At 40.1% G+C, this 17,607-nt stretch overlaps 1 protein-coding gene across 4 annotated transcripts in view; it reads right to left on the minus strand.

Moving 5' to 3' along the window:
• Positions 1-17,607, minus strand: part of evi5b (ecotropic viral integration site 5b) — a 226,825-nt gene that overhangs the window by 85,423 nt on the left and 123,795 nt on the right. For 2 of the 4 annotated variants that reach the window (XM_034180722.1, XM_034180725.1), the window contains exons 9-12: positions 7,819-7,879; positions 6,950-7,003; positions 6,052-6,084; positions 5,500-5,649 (exon numbers count right to left, since the gene is read on the minus strand). In XM_034180722.1, coding sequence (XP_034036613.1) covers positions 5,500-5,649; positions 6,052-6,084; positions 6,950-7,003; positions 7,819-7,879 — 298 coding nt within the window. The remainder of the gene's footprint in view (positions 1-5,499; positions 5,650-6,051; positions 6,085-6,949; positions 7,004-7,818; positions 7,880-17,607) is intronic. The other 2 variants (XM_034180723.1, XM_034180724.1) reach the window with 2 other exon arrangements.

Below are 17,607 nucleotides of genomic sequence, written 5' to 3' on the forward strand. Positions count from 1 at the left end.
TAGTAATGAAAGAAATGGGGGAAGAACAAAAAGCAGACCTAACTAACGCAAGCTAAATGCTCACAAAACGTTAACCACTCCTAAGATTCACAAATTGAGTTAAATAAGATTCACAATAGATGCACTTAAAACTAAAGAAAACAGAAATAAACAAAACAAATACAACTTTGTAGAGATTAGAAGAGTGCCACAACATCACAGTCTTTCGGCAGCAAGTTGCCAGATCTGTGAGCCAGCGTCAGCGTTATTACATTTACTTTGAATTCTATTTCATTTGAAACAACATGAACCAAAAATATCTAATGCATTGCAGTGGAAAATGGTCATCCTTACTCAGTGGAAGGATGTTCAAGTTCCCACCCGCATAAGCTGCATCAGGTTTGGACTTGGGTACTGCTGTGCAATGGATGACCACTCAGCACCACACAAGTCCCTCCAAAAACAAGACACTTGGTGCTCTCCTGTGGTTTCTTTTTGTCAAGAGATGAAGCTGCAAATGGCTTTCCCCATCCCCTTCATAGTGCACATGACCTTCCATTGCCACTGACAGACAGTGGCAAAAATACTTTGTGAGGTGTTTTGATGGCAGTTGGAGGACCACCATGGTTTCTTCAGAGACTAAGATGAGGAGCATCCCTTGCACTGTGAGGGAGTGTCGGCTAACATTTTGTCCATCTAGCGCAATTTCTTTGGGAATGACACCGGTGCCCGAGTGCTGGTTTATTGGTTTATTCTGCTTGCCATAGTTTTGTTCCAAAGGTTATCATATCAAGTGCACAAGCTCTGACATTCCTAAAATCTACCTTCAAAGGAGCAACTCTCTCCTCTTTACACTCCAACATCTCAGCCTTAATTTCAGCTGACATCTCCCAATCAGACATATTCGAATAATTCATGACTGCTCATTGTGACACGAGAGCAAATTGTGTAAAACATGGTAACATTTGCACATTATCATCTCTAGTGTCATCATCAATAATTAAATGCTACTAAAACTGCAAAACAGGATTCTGCTGGCAGTAATCTGGGTGCCACATGTGAACCCTAGAAGTCTGTGAGAAGAAAACAAGAGTGTCTCAACTGTGCAATACTCCATGTCCAGATTTGAACTCATGTATGCAAAAAAGGTTTAGTATGTAAAGTGGATCTGCTTTTTTTATTGATCTCTCTCTCTCACACACACACACTCACAGCAATGATTCTATAAAAAACTTAAATCATTTAAAATAAAAAAACCCTTTAAAATGAATTATTCTGCCTCAACTATCCCAGTGTTTTACAATAAAAGAACATCATACTGATCAACTCATAGATTATTATCATCCTCTGCCATCTTTGCAAAGGCAAAGTCAAAGACAGCTTTCCTTTATCAAAATAAACATTTCTTTGTTACTTGTTTTGTTTAAAATATACATACAGTGAGGAAAATAAGTATTTGAACACCCTGCAATTTTGCAAGTTCTCCCACTTAGAAATCAAAGAGGGGTTTGAAATTTTCATCTTAGGTGCATGTCCACTGAGAGACATAATCTAAAAAAAAATAATCCAGAAATCACAATGTATGATTTTTTAATAATTTATTTGTATGTTACTGCTGCAAATGAGTATTTGACCCCCTACCAACCAGCAAGAATTCTGGCTCTCACAGACCTGTTAATTTTTCTTTAAGAAGCCCTCTTATTCTGCACTCTTTACCTGTATTAATTGCACCTGTTTGAACTTGTTACCTGTATAAAAGACACCTGTTCACACACTCAATCAATCACACTCCAACCTGTCCACCATAGCCAAGACCAAAAAGCTGTCTAAGGACACCAGGGACAAAACTGTAGACCTGCACAAGGCTGGGATGGATTACAGGACAACAGGCAAGCAGATTGATAGAAGACAACAACTGTTATGATTATTTATTAGAAAGTGGAAGAAACACAAGATGACAGTCAATCAAATCAAATCAAATCAATTTTATTTATATAGCGCCAAATCACAACAACAGTTGCCCCAATGTGCTTTATATTGCAAGGCAAAAGCCATACAGTAATTACAGAAAAACCCCAACGGTCAAAACGACTCCCTGTGAGCAAGCACTTGGTGACAGTGGGAAGGAAAAACTCCCTTTTAACAGGAAGAAACCTCCAACAGAACCAGGCTCAGGGAGGGGCAGTCTTCTGCTGGGACTGGTTGGGGCTGAGGGGAGAGAATCAGGAAAAAGACATGCTGTGGAGGGGAGCAGAGATCAATCACTAATGATTAAATGCAGAGTGGTGCATACAGAGCAAAAAGAGAAAGAAACACTCAGTGCATCATGGGAAACCCCCCAGCAGTCTAAGTCTATAGCAGCATAACTAAGGGATGGTTCAGGGTCACCTGATCCAGCCCTAACTATAAGCTTTAGCAAAAAGGAAAGTTTTAAGCCTAATCTTAAAAGTAGAGAGGGTGTCTGTCTCCCTGATCCGAATTGGGAGCTGGTTCCAGAGGAGAGGAGCCTGAAAGCTGAAGGCTCTGCCTCCCATTCTACTCTTAAAAACCCTAGGAACTACAAGTAAGCCTGCAGTCTGAGAGCGAAGCGCTCTATTGGGGTGATATGGTACTATGAGGTCCCTAAGATAAGATGGGAGCTGATTATTCAAAACCTTATAAGTAAGAAGAAGAATTTTGAATTCTACGAGGTCTGTCCAAAAAGCTAAATTCAGATGGCTTTCAGGGACGATTTTATGGGGATCACACAGATTGAGGAGTGTTACAGCCGGTTTAAAGACCGCCCACAGCGCCTGAGAGCGCACCGCATTCAGAGTGGCGATCGACAGGCTGAAACGACCAGATCATTTCCAAACTGAACGCTGTGTTGATCCGGGATGTCGTCTGACTACCACAGAAATGGCAGAAGACGTGGACATCAAGACTTTTTTGGCACATTCCACTGTTACAGGAGTTTTTGTCATGGAAAGAGGAGCGGAGAAATGCGCCACCGCGAATGGCGCAGCACAAAACCACCTCTGTGTTGGTCTCACAGGAAGGCTTTCAGTGGCTTTTCAGTCATGTGACTATCCGAGAAATTGTGGATTAGCTGGACATGCCAGAACATGTCCTGTGAGGCTTCATCACGGCGTTGCTTTGCACCATGCGGCTCCGTCCTGACGCGCGAATTCCTGTGGTTTTGTCCTGCGCCATTCATGGCACGGTGGAGCCGCTTCTCTTTCCATGACAAAAACTACTGTAACAGTGAAATGTGCTGTCCATTTTTAAACCCGACGCTGTATTGATCCGGTATGTCATCTGACTAGCACAGGAATTGTGAAAAAACGTGGACATCAGCACTTTTCCGGCACAGACAGACGTGCGGAGGAGTTCCGCACGTCGCGGTGCAGCCGCTCGGCGCAAAGCAACAGTCACAATCGGATATTCACACGACTGGAAAGCAACCGGAATCCGTCTGAAATCCACCTGAAAGCCGTCCTGTGAGAACAACACCGAGGTGGTTTTGTCCCGCGTAATGAACGGCTCCGTGTCCCTCCACTTTTCTTTCCATGAAAAAAACTCCTGTAACGGTGGGATGTACCGAAAAAGTGCTGATGCCCACATCTTCTGCCTTTTTGTGAAAGTCAGACGAGGTCCCGGATCAACAAAGCCTTCACGTTGGAAATGATCTGGTTGTTTCAGCGGGGTGTGAGCCTGTCGATGGGGGCTGGGAGCGCGCCGCGCTCTCAGCAGTTGTGGGCGGTCTTTAAACCGTCTGGATCACTCCTTAATCTGTGTAATCCCCATAAAATCGTCCCTGAAAGCCATATTAATTTTTCGAACAGTGTCCACCTGGAGGTCTCTCTCAGTTTCTGGAAAAAAATTGATGCAGCAAAGCTCCAAATTGTTCAGACATTTATTCGCAATAAAAAATAGACGAGAGGGGTGGACCACACCTCACTCAAAGCCTGCTCACAGGCGAATGACGCAACCGACAGGCATGAAAAAACTCACGCATGCGCACGAGGGTTCAAGCTAGTCGCAATCACACGTGATTCAAATCCATATGTTTTTTTTTAAAAAATAATTAGGTCCGGTACTTTTCTAATAGACCTCGTAATTAGCTAAGATAGCTGGGTCAAGCGATGGCTTTTTAAGTAATGGTTTAATTACTGCCACCTTAAAAGCCTGTGGTACATAGCCAACTAATAAAGATAGATTGATCATATTTAAGATCGAAGCATTAATTAATGGTAGGGCTTCCTTGAGCAGCCTGGTAGGAATGGGGTCTAATAGACATGTTGATGGTTTGGAGGAAGTAACTAATGAAAATAACTCAGACAGAACAATCGGAGAGAAAGAGTCTAACCAAATACCAGCATTACTGAAAGCAGCGAAAGATAACGATATGTCTTTGGGATGGTTATGAGTAATTTTTTCTCTAATAGTTAAAATTTTATTAGCAAAGAAAGTCATGAAGTCATTACTAGTTAAAGTTAAAGGAATACTCGGCTCAATAGAGCTCTGACTCTGTCAGCCTGGCTACAGTGCTGAAAAGAAACCTGGGGTTGTTCTTATTTTCTTCAATTAGTGATGAGTAGTAAGATGTCCTAGCTTTACGGAGGGCTTTTTTTATAGAGCAACAGACTCTTTTTCCAGGCTAAGTGAAGATCTTCTAAATTAGTGAGATGCCATTTCCTCTCCATCTTACGGGTTATCTGCTTTAAGCTGCGAGTTTGTGAGTTATACCACGGAGTCAGGCACTTCTGATTTATGGCTCTCTTTTTCAGAGGAGCTACAGCATCCAAAGTTGTGCTCAATGAGGATGTAAAACTATTGACGAGATAATCTATCTCACTCACAGAGTTTAGGTAGCTACTCTGCACTGTGTTGGTATATGGCATTGGAGAACATAACAAAGAAGGAATCATATCCTTAAACCTAGTTACAGCGCTTTCCGAAAGACTTCTACTGTAATGAAACGTATTCCCCACTGCTGGGTAATCCATTAAAGTAAATGTAAATGTTATTAAGAAATGATCAGACAGAAGGGGGTTTCCAGGGAATACTGTTAAGTCTTCAATTTCCATACCATAAGTCAAAACAAGATCTAAAGTATGATTAAAGTGGTGGGTGGACTCATTAACATTTTGAGCAAAGCCAATTGAGTCTCATAATAGATTAAATGCAGTGTTGAGGCTGTCATTCTCAGCATCTACACTCAACAAAAATATAAACGCAACACTTTTGGTTTTGCTCCCATTTTGTATGAGATGAACTCAAAGATCTAAAACTTTTTCCACATACACAATATCACCATTTCCCTCAAATATTGTTCACAAACCAGTCTAAATCTGTGATAGTGAGCACTTCTCCTTTGCTGAGATAATCCATCCCACCTCACAGGTGTGCCATATCAAGATGATGATTAGACACCATGATTAGTGCACAGGTGTGCCATATCAAGATGCTGATTAGACACCATGATTAGTGCACAGGTGTGCCTTAGACTGCCCACAATAAAGCTGTGGCCGCCCTTACCGCGTGTGGCTGCTGCTGCTGGAGCTGCCTGATGGTTTTCATGGCCTGCTCAAGCTGAGCACTGGCCTCCTCATTTTGCTGTTTGACTGTGGCCAGCTCCTGCTTGACCAGGTAGTTCTCCTCTGCCTCCTGAGCTCGGGTCACTTGTCCCTTGGGACATAACCAACCGAGGAGGGATGGCATGAGCACGACAAGATGTGAAACAAGAGGGTGGAATGTTGGTTGAAATCAAGATGAGGGAGGTGAGACTGGGGTTGGTAGAAGCATGCTTTTTTATGTTTTAAATTTGTGATGCTGTCATTCATTTGCTTTTGTGAGCCTGATTAGTGATTTCTAGATTTTTAGAGATGCTACAATGCAGTACACCATGCACTTATTACAGTATATAGCTACCGTGAACCTGGCTGTAGTTAAGTATACCTTTTACAGATTAAGGATTATTAATTTAGCCTTGAGTTTAATAAATCTTAAACATGCAAAGCTAAAGAGAAACAGAGATGAAAGTGAGGAGTAAAACGGTGCAATATGAGAAATAAGAGAAAAATAATATACCTGGATCAATCTATCAGCCAAGGAAGCACTTTCCTACAAAACAGATACCAACAAGAAACAGACAATCCAGAGGACAGTTTAAAGCACACAACAGAACAATCAATTGCTTTGGAGAAGAAATGCAATGTTCTTTTTTCCCCTCTGAGGAAAAAAAAAAAAAAATCAAATATGGCCAAAGTCTACAATGGTGTTTCCATTCAAGTGGAGGAAAAAGAACACTGCATGCAGCTGTGGTGGAAAAAAATGAAAATTAAAAGGCGCTGAACACACAGTGACAGGTTTCAGATCAAAAGAAACACAAGAGAGCTTAGCACATTAAGAGTGTCAGGACGAAACGTTCTGTTCAAGTGCACAGAAACCACATGGCTTGCTGTCAGACATGCACTCATTTCAACGGTTACAGATAGCAACCAGTCTTGCTTTAAATTCATGGACTCATTTAGGCCAATGTTCCTTTACGCAGGCCTCTGCTAAGCCTCATGCATGGTACCTTCACCTGAGAGCAGCAGTGCCCATTTAAACACAAAATAATGTAGTGCACAATGCAAGGTGTGGCGTTCAGCAAGCAGTGCTGTGTACTGCTTTATTCACCCAACATGTAGACACTTTTACACTCCAAACAGGCTTGTTTTAGTCTATGCCTTCAAAGGTGCTGTACGGTGGAATAAAAAGCTATCCGAGCCAGAAAAAGGTGTAACACCATGAGACACCATGTCCAAACACAGCATTGTTTCAGATGTCATTTAGACATGCAAAAAACAGTGAATGCTTCATCCACTAACAAAGCCCAGTTAATGAAAGACGAGACGTCACCGTTAGGAGATGTATGGTGTGTGTGATCACACAGAGCTGGATCAGTTCAACAGACTAGTCTGGTGACAGAAACTACCGCACTCACTTTCTCCAGTGTGTCGATCCTCTGTTTCAGCAATCTGTTCTCTGTTCGCAGTCTCTATGGAACACAGAATAAAATAACATCAAACAACAATCATCAGGAGATGACATATCCCCGGTCCCCACAAATCCCTAATCGACTGGTGTTGGGGGATCCCCCAAATACACCCTTATACTAACTATGAATGAAATTGGTCAACTGGTTCTTGAGATACCATGCTAACAAGCGAAAACAGGAAGAGGACAGCAAACCAGTAGTGAGTAGTATTTCTGGTATTTATATTTGTGTATTGATATTTATATTTGCAAATTGTTTTTTTACTTTAATTTTTGATACTGTGTGAGCAGCCAGTCTGCTCTGTGTAAGCCTGATCCTGTCAGATCTCAGAAGCTAAGCTTTGCAGGACCTGGTTAGTACTTGAATGGGAGACCTCTTTGGAACACCAGTGGCTGTGTGTGTTTCTCCAGGTAAAACTGGAGTTGCGTCAGGAAGGGCATCCGGCATAAACCTTGTGCCAAATATCAATATGGATCTGGTTGTATCTGCTGTGGTGACCCAAACAAAAATGGGAGCAGCCGAATGGACAACAACATTTTTGATGCACTGTGTGCTTCTTACCCTGTGTGCTGCTATACAATGCTGCTGGAACCCAAATTTCCCTGAGAGAAGTCTTCCCAAGTGATTAATAAAGTTCTATCTAATCTAACACAGACAGACCAATGGACAGATGGATGGATGGACATGCTGATTGCTATATATCCACACTATATATCCCCCTGTATTTCATACCGGGGGGATAACAAAAACTCTTCACGATGCTGCCTCCGTGATATTTCTGTCATTGTTGAAAATGACGCCTTCCATTCACGCACCTTTATCTCCACCTGCTCCTCCAGCTCTTTAGTCCTTATTGTGGTATATTCTTTCTCCAACCTGAAAACAATCAGTTTGTTACTTTAACATGAAAAAGAAACATGAAGACATGATGGCGTTTGTTTAGTCTGGGCTGAAGGGACTAAATACAGAAACACCAGCAAACAATAAATCTCTTGGTATCCACAATCTTATCTTCAAATTTGACTTTTCAGGGGGGAATTTTCGATTGTGTAAACATACTGACTCAATGAAGCTGCCATATATATTTGTGGACCAGAGTATACAAACACACCTGGGCTAAAAAACTCTCAAATTCAGTGTCCCAAACTGTGCATTATTCCACTTTAATCAAATATATTTATGTTCAGTCTTACCACATCTAATTCATTTCTATATGAAGTTATTTAAACATCAAATCAACATCCGACAACTGCACAGCCAATGATGCACTGAGACAACTGCTGTAAACCCCTGTGCAACCCAACCTCAAGACACATTTTAAACAAGATCATGTGCATATGTCCATAACAAACATCTGACCTGGAAGATCTAGATCAGAGGTATCCAACCCTGCTCCTGGAGAGCTGCTGCCCTGCATGTTTTACAACACTCCATACAGCACCCACAGCTAATTAACTAAATGAGGTGGAAACATGCAGGATAGGTACTCTCCAGGAGCAAGGTTGGAGACCCCTGAGATAGAGGATCATATACTGACTAGATAGATTAGATAGATAACTTCATTCATCCCCTTTTTGGGGGAAATTCTTCTCTCCGTGAGCATGCATACATACACAGTGCATCCATTCAATAAAATACCAATAAATAAGACAAATATAAAAACACAATAGATCAAATGATCTTCTATACCTCTCAGTCCTGCATCTCATGGAAAGTAGTCTGTCATTACGGTTGCTTTTCTGAGCAAAGCTAACATGGTCAAGATGAAATTGGCTATCACACCACAAGTCAATTGGATACCATTAATCCAAAATAGACTTCGTCATTGTCTTGGTGATTAATTGCACAGTATGTTTCTTTTTGTTCATTTTTATCAATGGCTTGGTCAACATCATTTCAATCAAGGTAACTGAGTGCTCTCTTAAAGATGTCACATTTCTATCCAGTGCTTCCATCTGGTGTAACCATGGCATTCTGTTAGACCTTTGGGACAAAACTGAAAATTCCTGGGTGTTGACTTGGGCCTCCTTCCTCACTGAAGCTCCCTAGATTTCTGTATACTTGCTGGTACAGTTGCTTGTCCTACCATTAACCTTCTTGAGATGCCTACTGAAGCCACATTTATGTTCCACACACACATCATTGATTAAGCTGATTAAACTGAGAGCAGAGGGGATGTATAAAATTATTTAAAGCTGTACAGCCTTTCAAATTTCACAGAACTAACAAAATTCAGTTCTACTGAAGGCACATCTACTGCAGGCTTATTTTTTAACATGTTACAAAATTACAACTCATTTTAATGAAAAGAACATAGAATTTACCTGTGGGGAATTCCATAATGAATAATTTGTTGTCTTTTTAAGACTGTTGACAGGAGGAAGTACGTGCGTGCATGCATGAGGTTCTGAAATTATCAGAAGTTACCTTTCACCTCACAGGATGCATGTACACAGGCGTTCACGCTATCATCTGTAAGATGTTTTGTAAATCCCTTCAGAGGTGCTATCAGGTTTCAAAAAAAAGCATTTTTATATTTAGTTTTCATTTAGTTTACGTTTATAAGTATGTCACATCTATATTCTCTCAATATTTTTGGAGATATCATCAAGTTTAGCTAACCAGTAAACAATGGATGTTGTGCTGACATGCACCATGGGAGTTTGGGGTTTTAAACATTGTTGTGTGCTGTTAGTGTTATTGATTTATTGTGTTTTCGTAGTTCAACTGGCTTTGTCAGTTTAGTGTCATGTTGTTGTTACCATGAGTGAGTTAAGTGTCATGCTCCATGTACCATAAGTGATAAGTGTAGTGCTGTTCATGTCTTCCACCACCGTCTGTTCGCATGTCAAAATAAAAGCACCTGTTTACATAAAAAAAAAAGATAATAATAATAATACTAATATGTATATGATAACAAGAACCTAAACAATTTATAAAAACATTAAAACAGTAAATTAACATAAAAAATTACATGATTTAAGAGGAAGTAAAAGGATTGAGTAGTTCTAAAACCTGACTAACTAACTAACTAATAAACTAACTATTTAATAAACACTATCCAATCTAGAGCCCATGGATCCCCATGGACGAAATGCCAGTTTACCACTTAATGCAACATGAAGCAAAATTAATTTATTCTCTGCATGATTTATTTATAAGGCACACAGGTCGTTAAGAGCACAGCTAACAAGCTAATTAATGACACTACTATACTGGGCATAAGACATAAGTAAACTGCTTCTTTAAGCCACTGAACAGATAATCACGTGTGGTGTATATACAGTGCAGTTAAATGTTCTCCTCTTCTTCAGTTTCTGCACAGGACATGTGGATAAGACGATTTGAGCCCATTAACACAGTGCAGACCCCAATTTTTTTTTTTAGATTTCTTGACGATTACCCACTGGGAAGACGCAGCCATTTAATCAGTTATTTGTGTCATTCGAAGGAACGCTTTGCTGTTTGATTTCCACATATTTCTTTGTTTGAAATGAACATGACTGCTAATTGCATTTTATCTCAAGAGGCCTGATGATTGTCAAAGACAGGAGACGTTCAAAGTCGTGATGCCATCACACCTGTTCACTGTAAGTGTGACTCAACTGTTTTAAAGGAATGCCAAAAGTAATTGAGCCACATTACAAAAGAAAGTATGTAGTATTTGTTAAGAATAAATGAAAATATATGCTATTTTACTCATAATTAGCTATGCATGCTAACAATGCTAAAAGTTACCAAATTGAATAAAAGGTTTTATTAGCTTCAAAAAGTAACAAATGTTAAAGTAGACCTGCACTGAAATACATGTGGTCAGATTTCAGAAAGAAGTAGCTGATATGTATTTATAAGACCCTTGTGAATGCAGTAAAGTAAATCTGTAAGCCCAAATTTGTAATTCAGCGGAGAAATCTTCGTTTACAAATGACAAATTTGCAGCTAAAATTTAGCCCTCTGTGAAAATAGTTTGTACAGCCGTATCATTTCCATGACGTCAGGGACAAGACGATGTGCTCCCGCCTTCAGTCCGATCCCGCATTGAAATTGATTTTATCTGTTAGTAATGTTACTTATACACGTCCTGGTTTCAACATCCAAAAGTAAGCTGCAATGAATGTGAGATACAGATCTGTGTGCTCAGATCAGCAACAACATCGACAGCGGGCGCCATTCTTCCTCTCCCGCTCTCTGCCTCCGCTGTGCTTGTTAAGTCTGCGGGCTCGTTAACAAGCTCGTTAACCACCAACGCGGGCCACTCACACCACCCGTGTCTGCTTTGCGGTGTTGTGCGCTGAATCTGGCACAACACCGGCATCACCTCTCTGTCTACTGAAGGGAGCTGCAGCACACTTGGCACAAGTCCTGAGATTACGCTTGCTGTTTTAATGCGAAGCGGCCGGTACACCTGTTGCTGCAAGGACAGACTTCTTGCGGCAAAATCCACAGCACCGCATGTCTCGGCAACTGGAGCCCCAGAGCTCCATGGACGCTGAGAGAGGTTTATATATTTTTAATGACTGGGATTCTTTGCGGGTCTCGCCTCCATATCCCGCGATGGTACCGGAGGTGAAAGACAGTAGATTTTCATTGCGACACCACTCAATCAAACGGGCGTATGAAAAAGTCCCCCAAAATAATTTTCAAGCACAAATAAAAGAAATGTGTACTCACCAAACGTGCCGCAAGACAATATGAAGTTTTAAAAAAAGTAGATCCTTCCGTATAAGACAAGAAAAAGGTGCAGATGCAAACTGACGTAAATCCACAAAGTACAGTTGGTGCAATGCATGCTGGGAGAGGGTCTTGTCCGTAACGTCTCGGCAGCGTCCATGATGAGAGGGACAATTTGCGGAGGGCTAAATGTTAGCTGTAAATTTGTCATTTTCAAATGAAGATTTCTCCATTGAATGACAGATCTGGGCTTGCAGATTTACTTTACTACATTCAGAAGGATCTCATGTGTAAATGTAAGTCATTTTTTGCTCAAAAAAATCTGACTGCATTTTTTTGAATGCAGGTCTCCTTTAAGAAGTATGTACACCATGCAGGTTTAAATGAACTAGATATTGTATTGAATGAATGAAGTTGAATAGAGTGTATACTTGTGCCATAATGTATTTAAGGGTTTTATCATGATGTCAAATGAATGAAAATGTGTATGCCTATGCTTTGATAGGTGTTCAACTGATTTATGATGGTTTTGAAATGATACAATATTATACGGTTTGATTAATGATTGATATGTGCTTATGATGAATTGTGTTGAACAGGTTGAACTGCTGACAGATTTGTTGACTCTCAAATCAGTAAAGTGTTTTGGTTTAAGGTTTTCATAAATAACATGTGCTTAAGTCGGGTGTAACATGTTGGTTTAAAACATGTCAGACATTGACCATTTTAATAAAGTCATGACTAATGCCTGACATGATGTTTCATGATATGTTCAAAGGTCATGAGGTCGAGATGTGTGCTGCAAATAATATTGTTGTTGCCTCTGTTTGTAATCAAATGGTTTGCACATTTATGTTTGAACTATGCTGATCAATAATGAACAGTTGAATGACTGTATTGTTCAAAATTAATTGCTGCTTATATATTCTGTAAAATGTGAGTGATTTGATATTTTGACTGTGAAAGAACTTTGTTTCCACAGGGAAGAACAATGACTGGATTATGTGTTATCAGGGAGACAACCTTGAAAGTGTCTGTAGAGACATTAACGCCACTGAACTGAACACATGGACCTGTTCTCATACGGAGCTGAAAACAACAAAACAGTGATTCTTTAATTAATTAGTTACACTCTGCCGCAAAAGTCAGAAACTGGGGGTGTATGTACTGGCAATCTCTGCACCCAGGGCACTTATCAAATCACATCCCATCACAACGTTGGACATTAAGAATTAACAACAATGCCTGCTTTATGGACTTCATGGAGTTACATATTTACATGAGACTGAGGACGTGTGGGACTGGGAGCCCGGACAGATTTCTGAACTGCAAGCTTAAAAAACTCTGTTTTTGAAAGAAGAGTGTTCTTTTTGCTGCACATGCTGTGGGTATCGGTTTTGTGGCATTAAAGATGTGTATGCATTCCGAGCCCATTTTTGCGCAAAGATGAATGATTTTTGATGACTGATCTGCTCTGCTGTTTTAATAAACCTGGTAGGATTAACTTGAATTTAAATTATTGTTGTTCTGTGTTCTCTTGCACTGCTCACAGACTCACGAGGGGAAACCTGAGATTTTCTATGTTTTGAGTAAAGGTTATTTTTGTAGGAAGGTGTTTTTTCCCCAAATAAAACTGGCGCCCAACGTGGGGCAGTGGCAAGTAGAATTTATACAATTTTACAGTATATTCCAAATACCGTATATTCAACTTTAAAAGTAACTAAGTTAGATTACTAAGTACTTTATTCTTTACTTTCAGCAGCTGTTGACGACATCCCCCTGCCACCTCAACATGAAAATGATAACCAGTTTTGTCAATTCTCACATTATTGGAAGTGCATTTTTAACAGTAACATAAAGTAAACAATGTACGTCCTGACATTTTAAGTAGAACCTAAATACTATGTCGTGAAAACGTTTTTATAAAACATAAAATAAAGTCAGTCTTTCTTGACTTCAATGAACGTATTATAAAATAAAAAACATCTTTCTTCACCTCATATTTAACTGCTGACAGCACAGTAACAGTAAAAATTTGAATTTATAACCTACATTGTTTATAAATGTAACAATTACATTTTTTCTACCACTTTTCTAACATTTAAAATTCTTTCTAAATATTTTAGTTGTTGAAATTATTATTATTATTATTATAAATAGTAGTAGTATGATAAAATGTCATCAAAAGTGGACCTTTAATCTAGGGGTGTTGTGGGGGTGCCGCGTTCCCCCCAACACTCCCTTTCCACCTGTATTCGCACCTGGTTTGCGAATAATGAATAATGAATATTTATGCAGAAATCACGACCAGACTGACAGGTAAAGTTTTATCTGAGTTTTTTACGTCATGTCGTAAGGCCCATTTGGGTGGAAAAGCAGCACTAGTATTTGTTGTTAACACACTGCAGGTCTTCAGCTGTTTTTGGGGGGCACGCAAAGGTAGGAAGGTGTTTTTTCCCAAACAAAACTGGCGCCCAACGTGGGGCAGTGGCAAGTAGAATTTATACAATTTTACAGTATTCTCTGATTTAACCTGCTTTTATCTCTGTTTGTCAAAACTTTTAAGGAACATCGACGGAGACTTCTCCCGGACTTAAAGGCGTCCTAATTTCTCCAAATTTCATCACTTTAAAGGGCCCCCGACACAAAGGTAAGGACAAACCGTTTTTAACAAAATTGTCTTATTGGCCATTTCCAAAAATTGTGGTGTTTGAAGAAAAACAGACGTCTCGCTCGTGCTTAAAGTATGTTTTACAGCAGATCAAATCAAATCACAAAAAGTTATTATTACCGAATTCGAAGCAGGGTGTGTGATCCCTGATACACAGGTGTTTGATCCTGGAAGGAGGGTGTTTGATCCCTCAACAGGGTGTGTGATCCCTAATGCCCAGGTGTTCGATCCTGGAAGGAGGGTGTTTGATACCTCAACAGGGTGTGTGATCCCTGATACCCAGGTGTTCGATCCTGGAAGGAGGGTGTTCGATCCCTCAACAGGGTGTGTGATCCCTGATACCCAGGTGTTCGATCCTGGAAGGAGGGTGTTCGATTCCTCAACAGGGTGTGTGATCCCTGATACCCAGGTGTTTGATCCTGGAAGGAGGGTGTTCGATCCCTCAACAGGGTGTGTGATCCCTGATACCCAGGTGTTCGATCCTGGAAGGAGGGTGTTTGATCCCTCAACAGGGTGTGTGATCCCTGATACCCAGGTGTTCGATCGTGGAAGGAGGGTGTTTGATCCCTCATTAAAGGTGCCTATCTAATTTCATCACAAAGCTGAGTATGTGATCTCTGATGCGTCTGTCTTAAATGTTTGTATGTCTCAAAAATAATTCCGGAATAGAGTAATAAGGTGCACAATAATTCATTATAATAGATTCAATTATTATATATAATTAGTTTGATATATATTTCATTCATTTATATATTTAATTAATTATAATTAGGTTCAGAAAAAGTAAAAGAGAACAAGTATCTGTTGATCTGTTGGTCCTGTGTTATATTATAATTGCTATTTTGTTTGGGTTTGTATTTTCTGGTGGTACTTTGTGCTGGGCTGGTTCGCTCCTCAGTGATAAGTCCCCTAGGTACCGAGGAGTGTCGTGTTGAGAGGTACCAGAGAAGAATTCAACATTCCTCCATGACTGAAGATTCCTGAAACAATAAAGGGCGCACTGAGGAGTTTCTGTGGGTATTTAGTGTGGGTGGTTGAATTGTCAGACTGTTCCCTTTGTTAAAACCAGATCAAGACTGTGAAGTAACACCCAGAATTGATCCACTGCAATCAGGGGTTCTCCCCATTGTACGACTGTAGTAGAAGCTTGATCATTGATCTTGATCTGAGGCCACGTGAGCACAAGGGGGACATTACCGGCAACTGTAAAATTTTTCGTGTGTTTCCGAGAGTAGTTTGTGTGTCTCCGTATCAGTGATATAACACTAAAATTGACAATGTCTGAACCCAGATCATTTATGGACATTTGGTATCTGTAGAAGATAAAAATCATAAACCAGAAGAAAAAAATTTTAGAGACAATTCTCAGTGACATGCAGGGAAGATAGGAGTTAAAATGGCCTGAAATGAGTGCTCTCAGTACTCGTCAAAAAATGCTGACTGCATTGGAACACCAGTACAGAGTAGTTCTGAATAAAAAATTAGAAGCACAAAAATTAAAAGCAGAAAATAAGGACCTGTTTAAAATCAAGACCAAAAAATTGTGCAAAACAGCTGAGAAACATCATATTCATTATCACAATGCTGTGATACAGCTTTGTGCCTGTAAATCTTGGGAAGAAACTGTGGCTCAAAGAAAAATGACCAACAGAAAATTCTTAAAATGAACATAAAGCATCTCCAGTCCATGAATCCTTGAAAGTAAATACACCATTATCATAATCAGAGTAAGACCTTTCACATGATACCAACAATGTATCATTTCTTTTGTCCACTTTTTGCCACTTTTGTCCAAATACTTTTGGTTCATTCATCAAAGCATCCCAAATCATATATCATCTTGTTCAGCATAATAAGCACATTCCAAAACTATCTTAATCATGTTAATAACTGTCATATAATTCATTTAAGCAAGCAATCAATGTCTCATCCATGTTTACAACATGGTTGATCCTGCTTCCAGTTACTTTCAATTATAATATGGCTAAATGCTATTGCTAAATGGCTAAATCTGACACAACAATATCTGAAGAAAAGTGAAGTGGTGAAGTGGCACCTGTGGTACAGAGAATTTATCCTACATTGACAGACATCGACTCACCACCTTATAATAATGTTATGGTTATTCAAAATGTCACACTGCCATTGACTCCACAGCCTGTCCAAGCTCCAATTCTAGTGATTAAGTCTGGACTGATGGACTGTGAGGAGACTCCAGGATTGGTCAGCAGTGAGGGTCCTCTGGGTCCTCCACCGTCTTCCCAGGGAGATACTGGTGGTGGCCTGAGGGGCACCTCGGGTTCTATTAGAGGCTCAATAAGATCCTCTACTCCACAGTGTCCATCAGTCCAAAGAAAACAGAAAAAAAAAAAAAAAAAGAAGCAGGAAGGAGGATTCAGAAAGTGATGATGACAGATTTGACTTGACAGGATGGGAAGGTGGAACTTATGGGGAGACTTGCTTGACCCTGACTCACATAAATTTCTCAGACAAGTAAGACAACACAATAAACATAAATGTGAGGAGAAAGTACATGAGAAAATGTATCAGAAATTAGAAAAACAACGTCTCAAACACATGAAACAATACAAAATTGACTCACAGTGAGGACGTCAACCAATGTGGAAGTCCACCCCCTGTTTCTGGAGTGGTGAAAATAAAGGATCCAAAGGTGTACAGATTATACAAACCACAAAGAGGGTTAGAAAAACTATCTAAAAGACTCAATGAGTTGTCTCTGGAGGACAATAAACAGATACTCAGAGATACTGAAGAAGAAAAATACTGCCACAAGAAAGCACGAGACAGGGGGAGACAAGAGGAAAAGTTAAATCTCATACATCTAACAGATGAGGACAGTGAGGGAAAGGAAGCTGATCAAAATGAGTCTCAAAACATTGATGCTAGATCTCAAATGGCCGACTGCTGCTCCCTAGTGGTAAATAGTGATAAACACACCCATGAGACAGAGTCCAGTAAAAAATTTCATCACAACCTGACAGCTGTAAGTCTTCCCATGGTGACTAGATAAAAGACCAAAAACACTGCATTAAGTGAAACTGATTTACAAACTCCTCTGAATGCACCATTGTTTGAAGGAGTAAGAGGACGCCAGGTCTATCAAGCCTGGAAAAGACGTGACATGTTTGCAATCAAAGATAGGCTACCACCCCTGTCTAGGGGTGCAGGCCCCTGGATCAGGCAATTGGATGACCTCACAGGAGGTATGTATTTAGCATTGGGTGATGTGCGCGTTCTGGTG

This window comes from Thalassophryne amazonica, chromosome 10 (genome assembly GCF_902500255.1).
Source record: "Thalassophryne amazonica chromosome 10, fThaAma1.1, whole genome shotgun sequence".
Classification (NCBI taxonomy): domain Eukaryota; kingdom Metazoa; phylum Chordata; class Actinopteri; order Batrachoidiformes; family Batrachoididae; genus Thalassophryne; species Thalassophryne amazonica.